The 9,964-nt window shown below is 32.2% G+C and overlaps 1 protein-coding gene across 1 annotated transcript; it reads right to left on the minus strand.

Moving 5' to 3' along the window:
* Window positions 1-925: 925 nt before the first annotated feature.
* LOC114334422 (uncharacterized) lies at window positions 926-6,362 on the minus strand. Its single transcript, XM_028284461.2, has 4 exons — window positions 5,881-6,362; window positions 5,738-5,828; window positions 1,599-1,717; window positions 926-1,244 (listed from the first exon to the last, which is right to left on the minus strand). The coding sequence occupies exons 1-4, from the start codon at window positions 6,020-6,022 to the stop codon at window positions 1,108-1,110; spliced, it is 489 nt and encodes a 162-aa protein (XP_028140262.2). The 5' UTR covers window positions 6,023-6,362; the 3' UTR covers window positions 926-1,107.
* Between the last annotated feature and the right edge of the window lie 3,602 nt (window positions 6,363-9,964).

The raw sequence follows: 9,964 nt of genomic DNA on the forward strand, positions 1-9,964 counted from the left end.
AAAAAGATAAGAAACATTTCAAAGCATTGCACAAACAAAATAAAAAAGATACACTAGAGAGCACTGTAGACTCGAAAACAGAACTAAAAACTAGTATTTTGACTAAATTTCTTTAAGAGATTTGTGTACAGGGTTATTCACTATATTTTAACGCCCCTGTAAACTGCTTTATTTACAGATTTAGAAAAAAATGTAAAATACAAAAGTTACTCGATTTTTAAATTATGATTTTTGACATAATATCATACTAGTGAAGTCATCCATTTGGGCGTAATGACGTAATCGACTATTTTTTTTAATGGGAATAGGGGTTGAGTGCTAGGTCATTTGAAAGGTTATTCAATTCCCTATTCAGTAATATAAAAATTAACAAGATTAATTATACAGGGTGTCCAAAAAATTTTTTAATTAAATTAATTGACACAAAAAGAAGAATGTATGTAATTTATTTAATTCAAAATACATTATACTGCTGTCAGAAAACAGAAATAAATGTTTATTTGTGCAATAAACTTTTATTTGTTTTCTAACAGCAGTAAAATGTATTTTAAATTAAATAAATTACATACATTCTTCTTTTTGTCAATTAATTTATTAAAAAAAATTTTTTTGGACACTCTGTACAAATAATTATCTTAATGTTTATATTACTGAATAGAAAATTGAATTACCTTTCAAATGAGCTAGCACACGACCCCTATTCTCATTTAAAAAAATAGTCGATTATGTCATCACCCCCGGATGGATGACGTCACTAGTATATTATATAAATATGTCAAAAAATCATATTTTAAAAATCGAACAACTTTTGTATTTTACATTTTTTTTTCTAATTCTGTAAATAAAGTAGTTTAGTTAATTAAAGTAGTCAAAATATAGTGAATAAACCTGTACATCAATATTATTTCAATTAAATAAAACAATATTATGATTTCTACTTGTTTATTAGTTTTCAACAGGTTAACAACTTGATTTAACTGTATAAAAATGCATAAACGCAAACTATTCCTTTATATAGTGATTAATCTTCAATCCCAGGTTTTAATAAAGCATTGGCATTAATTAGAAAAAACTATTTGGTGTTGGATATGTCTGGAACAAACACAATCAGTTCTCTTTATTTTTCCTGACGAATCTTTTTCTTTTGATCATTCCTGCCCTCAACATGTCTTCATCTCCATCTAATTGATGTTCCCAAATGTGTAAGTGGTAAGGCAGGTATATTAAACCACCCAGTGTCACCGCTAGAACAATTTCATATTGGAATATAAAAAATTTACAATTTTATCTTAAAAGAAAGCCACAATTTAAGTTTGAAATTAAATTTGTTTGACATTTCAACTTCCACTTCGGAAATCATTATCAAAACACTAAATAAATTAAATTTTGAACTTAAATTCTGGCTTTATTCCCAGACAATATAGTAAATTGCATAATATGCCACAAGGAAATAGCTTCAGCACAATATTAATAAATTTAAAAACGTTATTTATGAGGCTAGGCGTGTAACAAGGGTGAACTCCAATGGTGAGTCTCAAGTTTGCTCTTGTTGCATGCATAGCCTCATATTTAACATATTTTTTTATTGGTGTACTTACCATTTAAAATACATGGAAAAACTACATAGAAGTTGAAGGTAGCAGCCCTAAAGTAAACTGTTTCTGTTAGGTACAGAACTACATTCGAAATTAGTGAGCATATTCCCAGGCTAACCACCCTAAAAAATTAAAATCCTTTAACGTTACTCAAAACTAATATTTTATTTCGATAAATAATAAAAAATTTTTAGCATTTTTTATGAAGTTACGCAGTTTTATCATATACATGGTTTCTCTTTATATCTTCTGAGTCCTAAATCATTCCAGTTATGAAAAGGATTGCCTCATCAGGCAACTCCCGAACTTCCTACTATTTAACTACACACTGAAATGGATAAGAAATACAGATGGAAGTTGGGCAAAAAGCAATTTAGAGAAGGCTAACAAATTTGCTGAATATCTCAAGCAAACATTTCAAATGAAGGTTGATAATAAACTTGAGAGGGAAAATGTCACACAGGAAGAAAGTGTGAAGGATTAGGTACTGGGGAAATCTTAACAAAACTGTGTAGAAATGTCACAGTAAAGCTGATATATCTGTATAAATGCCTTGTTCAGATCAAGACATATCCACAAGATACAGAGAGTAGCAGTTGTCATAATGATCCTTAAACTCAGAAAGCAACCAAATATAGTATCATCTTACAGGCTGACTTCCTCACTACATGTAACTTCCAAGCTATTTCTTCTTCTTCTTAGCCTTCTATGGTCCATTTATGGATATGGGCCTCTCCCAACTACTTCCATCAATTTCTATCCTGAGCAACATACTTCCAATTTGTTCTGGCTATTGTTTTTATGCCATTTCCAAGGTATTGCTGAATGGGCTGAAACCTATCTTCCAGAAAGCTTTTGATAAAGTATGGCACCAAGAACTTAAATATAAATTGAGCTGGATTTTGGCAAGTAAATACACAGAATTATTGGAGTCATACATTTCAGATAAATAGAGCTTTTAGGGTTAAACAAGAAGATGCCTACTAGAAACTAAAAGAAATCAATGCAGGTGTACCACAAGATAGTATTGATAGGTCCAGTCCTGTACCTATTCTACATTCTACACTAGTGATAGTGAATTAGAACATAACACAATAGCTACCTTTGATGATCCTGCCATCTTGGGTATTCGTGGTGTGCAAGTACTTGGAAGGGAAACGAGAAACGACTGTGCACAAGTCGCGGAGAAATATTGCAACTATCTTAAATAATTCATATTGTCAATTGAAATTGTCAAATTGACGTATATATCATACCTTCTGTCATTGAAGCAGAAAAATTATATATTGCTCCACAATATTGATATGATATGCAATTATTATATAAAGGTAAATTTAATTAATTGCATTTTGCTTGCAGTACTGCATTTTAATAACTAATTTTATTTACTACATACAATTGTTTACGTTTTGATAGCATAACCTGAATCTTATTTTTTCTTCTTATTATTTTTTTGGGCTATGGCCTTGACAATTTTCCAGTAACCAGGACTAATATAATTGGACAATATAATTAAAAGTGCGAATACAGTTGCAGAGCGAAGAAATAGGGGTCGCTTTGCCGAACTTGCACGGTCCCAATAGGTGAAGATCATGAAGAAACAACAGGAAAACTACAAGCGCCTCTGTTAACAGACTAACAACTGGACTAAATGCTGGTGAACTAAATTAAACGAAATGAAGACAGTGCACAATAATTTTACAGACAAGAAAAAAATAACACAATCTTGTTAATGTAAATACCACTTGTAAGCCATATGCTGATACCGTAAAATATTTGGGTATTACAGTAGACACTAGGCTACACTGAAGAGACCATGTTAAAAAGAAAGGAGAATAGCTTAATGTCAAGTATAAAAAAAATGTATTGGCTATTGGGAAGACAATCCACCTGGTCAATCTACAATAAAATATTACAGATTCTAAAACCTATATGGACATAAGGCATCCAACTGTGAGGTTGTACTAGTAAGAGTAATTTAAACATCATCAGTCAAAACAAAGTCCTCAAGGAGCACTGTCAATGCTCATTGGTATTATAGGACCAAAAGTATCTAGAACTGGATACTGTTAACAAGACTGTTGAAAAATTTGTCTAGACTAGTCTAGAGTCGTGAACAAAAAGTTCAAAAACACATCAATGTTGAGGCCATCCAGCTCCACATTCAACTTCGGGCCTCATTAGAGACAAAGATCAAGTGGCCGCACAAATTAACAGACCATTATATCAGGTACATACACAAATGCCTCTCAGGCAGTTCCGGCGTTTTTACGGAAATCGGGTCAACACCTTAGAGGCGGTGGTGGACTTGAATGTTTTAACAACACAGATCTAGCTAGAAGACTAAAGGGGAAGAAACCCTTGGAGTTAGTTATGTGAAAAGCAGAGTATAATGATGCAGGTTAATATTTCTGCAATAAATTAACAGGGCCTAAGTTATACTAGTTTGCCCTTAGTCTCAAATTTTTAGTAGTAATTTAGGCTCGAAAATGTGGCTCATTGAATATATTGTTTGATCAGATTGTAATGTTCTTTATTAAATAAAAAAAAGTTGATTTTTTTTCCTATGAAATTTCGTTTTAACTCCGTGGCTGCATCACGGGACAGATAGACCTCGTATTAGATTAACGGCTGGCTGCGTCAACTTTGTCATAACACATGGTGGCAAATGGGGTATACAGGACATAATTATGCCTCGTAATGTACTCAACATAAGTTTATAAATACAGTGGAACCCCGATAAGTCGGCCCCCGATAACCCGGAAGTCCGGCTAACCCGGACCGATTTTCATCAGACAAAAATTTAACAAATAATTTAACAATTTTATCAAATAAAAATGTATGTAGGCCAAATAATATTTCAGAGATAATGTGTATTTGTGTAATTTGAACACATAAGTACAATAGTAAAAATGATTCATGCACACGGCGGCAGCCAGAGCGACCGTCTCAGCTTATCGGAAAGAACAGACACCTGTCTGTATTCCTTTTTCTTTATTTATGTCAAACTGTCTTAGTATTGTTTAAAAAAGACGTGACTATTTAAAAATTCTTGTATTGTGTGTAGTACAGCCTATTAATCACTTCCGTTCTGTAATGTAATCGTGCTTCAGATTGTGTTTGCTTTGTCTACGTAATGGTAACAAAACGTAAAAATGTTGCAGTGACAATGGAAAAGAAACTAGAAACATTAGGTAGGATTGATAAAGACGAATCTTTAAAATAAATTTATTGCAGCATCATAATATGATATTATGCTACCATAGGTCTGGATCCCGCGTATGAAAAAAAAGTTGATTAATAGCAAGCTAAAAATTTATTAATAGCTTAAGGGTGTCTAGTCGGATAAACTTTGATATATGAGAACACTGGAACAGGGGCAGTTTTAATTGTGGAACAGGTCAAAAATTTGGAACGGTCAGAACACGAAAATGGCACATTTGTTTTGTCCGACAGAACAGACATAAACTCTCCGAACAGAGATTAAACTCTCATGCAAAAATCAGACTGCTATTTATCACCTGTCAGAATTCCTGTCATTTGACATATTCTACATGTTCCACTCATTAAAACGCCAATTTGGTGATAAATAGCAGTCTGATTTTTGCATGAGAGTTTAATCTCTGTTCGGAGAGTTTAAGTCTGTTCTGTCGGAAAAAATACATGTGCCGTTTTCGTGGTCTGACCGTTCCAAATTTTTAACCTGTTCCACAGTTAAAACTTCCCCTGTTCCAGTGTTCCCATATATTAATGTTTGTCCGACTAGACACCCTTAAGCTAATAACAAATTTTCAGCTTGCTATTTATCAATTTTTTTTTGTACGCAGGATCCAGACCTACCATATTATGGTGTTGGTACATCTCTACAGTATGACTGAGTTTTTTACCAAGAAATGAACAAAACTCTACACTCTATACAACTATACGTAATTTAGATGTGTACTGTGCATATGTGTTTCATGTTTTTGTAATTGTAATGGAGGTTATTTATTAATTTTTACTATATTCTCCGGCTAACCCGGATCGGCCGCGGTCCCGATTAATCCGAGTTATCGAGGTTCCACTGTATCTCTAAACGCAGCCAAGGTGTTGAGTAAATATTTTGTATTCAAAATCTTAAAGAGGCAAGTAATTTTACTTACGGTTTATAATGTATATATAAGGTGCAATGGATTAAAACTAAAGCTTTTAAAATCGAATAAACTCCTAATACTCTGGTTGCAGTGTACTCTCCTAAAAGGAATTAACTGATCAAACAATTTCAAACATAGTAAAGTAACCTTACCATCTACATATTCTTCTAAATCTGATATAGTTTTACTAAGAAACGATCTTTTTTCGATATAACTTCTAACAGCAGTGCCAAGATCCATAAAAGCTACAAACGCAATCCACCCTCTGAAGGCATACAACATTTTCCGATCCATTGTTACAAATTTTAAAAGGCTTCCCAAATGTGAACATAAAAATCGGTAATTTTTACTTCAGTCTTTTGTTCCAGGCATTCTTTCGATGCATTCTAGCTTTGCCTTTTCATCCAGTTCGTTACATAGAGCTGTTATTAACATTATTCAACAAAAAATGTAAGGAAGAGTCATTTAAAATAGTGCATTGCATTAGTTTTGCGCTCTTTTGCTTTGCTTTTGGTTGGACCTTTTGGTGTTTTGGTGCAATAACCTTAATCTTCTTCTTTTTCAACTTTCTTAAAATCTCAAAATATTACACAGCAATTTTAAGAGATACGTTTCTACAAGTGCTGGTGCGATTAACGTTTTCACATAGATCAGCAGACTAATAATTATTAATCAGGGCATTTTTCTTTTCGCTGTGTCTAGGTACACGCTAACGTGTACGCAAATAAAAAAGTTACGTACACGCTTAAACATCATCAAGTCAGTGACGTCAGTATTTAGCGTGCACTCTGACTGGGTTTTTTGGTACACGCTAATTTGAGGAATTGAATTGAATACATAGATTAGGGGGTGAGGATTGAATATGCTGTGGTAAGTATCGCGACGCGAGTGTCAAAGTGTGGTTAGAATTTGTCTAATCACGTTGTGTTTATACTTTAACTTATTGTTTATTTGTTTAGTGCTTTTTTTTTCATTAACTATAGAGTATGGACAATTATTTAGTTCTTTTAATGAGTTTAACAACATTCTAAAACAGTATGAAAAAGATAAGAGACAAAAATTCATGATTAAGAGTAGCAGAAATATTAAGATAAAATATACAGGGCAATTGATTAGTGTGATAAAGCTCAGTAGATCCGCTATAGTAATAGATAGCAATAAAAGTTAATAACAAAAATTGTAGCAAACTTTAAGCTTTATATTACAAAATTAGTTAAAATTTTACAGGGCGTTCGATAACATAGTGGCAGACCAAACTTATGTTTTTTAAATAGAACAGCCTATATTTTATTTTATGTTCGAAATCTTCTTAACCCCACCACAAAAATATAAAGGTTTATTATGTTATATAGAGTATTTACAAAGTTATAACCAATTTTTTATGAAAATCGTAACAAGTTCAACTCCCTGTATAAATAAAGATAAACACATCATTGGTTTATACCAAATACTATAGAAGGGTATAATACCCTTCTATAGTATTTGTTTATACACTGGTATAATTAACTTACGTATAAAAAGTATTTTAACAGTGTTTTGTACATGTCATGTCAACTAAATATTTATTTTGTCTACCTCTGAATATATACTTTTATATACACATTGATTTATTACAATTAAGTTTGGAACATCTAAATAGTTCTGCTTTTCTTCCCCTAATAACAAATATGTTTCTATCAAACAAACACTAAATATATGAGAATTGGCTGTGAGTTTCGAGGGTAGCGCTATCTCGCGGTTTGAAACTTATACTTTTCTGATAAAATTTATGTATGTGAAATATACAAAACGAGAAAAATAGATACTTATCTAGAAAGACACAAATTATGAACTGAAATAATATTGTAACCTGATTACTAAATGAATACACAGAATTAATAGTAAAATTAATTATGTTTTTTTATTTTATTCATTATCATTTTAATATTTAATATATAAGTTCGTGCGACTGGATGACTGATTACGCAAGAGACCATTGAGGAAAAGAATAAGTTTAAATGAATTATTTAACATTTTAAATGTTACCTGTTTATTTTTGTGTGCTTACTGATTTGCTTATTAAAATTTGTAATTTGTATGAATTGTAATTTGCTTGAATTCTATCAAAATGGATATTAAACGTTATACTGGATTCAAGTCTTATTTCCCATGATATCCAATTTCAATCAGCAACACCAAAAAAGGAAAGGATTTAGTTGATGCAGGACATGTACGCAATGTTTCCGAATATAATAAATGCATCCAGTACTGTTATATTCAGTATTTTTATATGAATCAATACAACAGCTGCAATATCTTGTTTTCTTTTTTGAAAAATCCATATTATCCGCCATTTCAGTTTATGAAGTTTATCAAATGCACAAAACAAAACTGCCAACTGCCACTAATACAGCGTTGCCACATTTTATTTAGAAAATCTACTGTAAGACCCGTTTGCCATTATACTAATTTCAGTACTGATTTCAGTACTAAAAATATTGGTTAGTTGCGCGAGTCGATTTAGTATGAAAAAGTCAGTTTGTGCCAAGTTTGTGTTTGCAACTATCCGAATTGTAATCAGCATATAGGCATGCGCTCTACCTACTAAATTTACATGAGCTTTACTCAAGGTTCATAGATAGGAGCTTTACTAATTGAGATTGCAAGTTGCAAGCCATTAACTTATTAACAATAAAAGATGGGAAGAAGTATTTTTGCAAAACTGGCAAACTTGGCTTTTATTTCTGCTATTAGAGATATATCCACACCTAGTTTGGCTAATTCTGCCTTTATTTCTTCCAAAACTTTAATTCGTGCGTTCCTATTCTATAGAGAGGGTGCTTTGGCACATACAAACATTGATCATTGATTCGATTTGTAAAACTCTATTAATGTTTCAATCTGCCTTTTTCTCCACATGTTGAAAGTTGAAATCACTATTATTATTATGTACCTATAAAAAAAACAAAAGTACCTAATATACAATACAACCTCACTTTTTAATATTGTGTCAATTTCAGTACAAGAAATTAGAACATGTTTTAATTTTTAGTACTAAATCGGCGCGCGCATCTAATTTGTAGATACAATATTTTTAGTACTAATTTCAGTACTAAATTTAGCATAGTGGCAAGCGGACCTTAGTTTAGCTTACTAAAATCTACTTATCAAAAACTAAAATATACTATAAAACTTTATTAATATATTTGTATATAATTTAGGACTTTTTATAATAAAAATAACAGCTGACTAACTAGAAATTTTTTTTATTTAGCTAATGCCTCGACAACTAATGGGCATTGGCATGGTGATGGTACAGTGGATTTTACCAATTAGGTAGCTAGTGTTATGTGTAGTGTGTGTGTTGAGTAAGTGTCTTGTTACTTTGCAAAGTCGATGTCATTGTCTTTGCAGAGACGCTAATTGTATCCGAACGTCTGCGGTCCCTCCGGTGGGTACCGATCCCGCAAGGATAGAAACTATTTTCATTTATTAATTTATAATAAACGAAAAATTCTCTACCCTGGTGAGATTCGAACTCACGACCATTCGGTCCTTTCGATCCAAAGGTAGGCGCTCTTACCACTGAGCCACAGAGGGAGTTTAACTAGAAATTAATATGACTGTTTGTAAACAAAAACCAAACTTTTTTATATTTTAACTGGGGAACAAAAATGACCAACTATTATTAATTTTTATCAGTTTTATATTTAATATTTGTATATAATATTTTGTCATCCACTGATTTTAACATCTGCATGTCTGGATCATATTCTTCAAACAATTATTTCGCATTTTACATTAGAAACACGCAAACACAACATTTGTTGTTTTGCAAAGTTACATATATTATAATTAGGCCCGGTGTTTTCACCTCCGAATAAATATTTATTAGGAAGTTTATCCGGAAGATTACATGTAAATCTGTCAAATAAACCTCCAAGTTTATCCGGAAGATTACATGTAAATCTGTCAAATAAACCTCCGAATAACTTTTATTCGGAGGTGAAAACACCGGGCCTCAGATATTTTAGTTTTCCATCGTTAGTTTCTAACAGGCTCACCGAATGCCAGAACTCTTCAATAACACCTGAAATAGGTACTGATTGCACTGCTACTTGACATCTGCAAGTTTGTTACACCAGAATCCAGTTTCATTTCTGTTTAATATTCATCATCTACGTCCTGGGGCTAGATTCCGTGCACTGTAGATATCTACACTTCGCTTTCTATCGATGTCAATTGTCGTGAAAATAT

This window comes from Diabrotica virgifera, chromosome 3 (genome assembly GCF_917563875.1).
Source record: "Diabrotica virgifera virgifera chromosome 3, PGI_DIABVI_V3a".
Taxonomy (NCBI): domain Eukaryota; kingdom Metazoa; phylum Arthropoda; class Insecta; order Coleoptera; family Chrysomelidae; genus Diabrotica; species Diabrotica virgifera.

Excerpts from the sequence above, each read along its gene's own strand:
- LOC114334422 (XM_028284461.2), bottom strand. The coding sequence starts at position 6,022 with ATGGATCGGAAAATGTTGTATGCCTTCAGAGGGTGGATTGCGTTTGTA. Across the intron at positions 5,829-5,880 it reads TTTAGAAGAATATGTAGATG|GAGAGTACACTGCAACCAGA; the intron begins GTAAGGTTACTT and ends AATTCCTTTTAG. Across the intron at positions 1,245-1,598 it reads TTTTCCATGTATTTTAAATG|CGGTGACACTGGGTGGTTTA; the intron begins GTAAGTACACCA and ends AAATTGTTCTAG.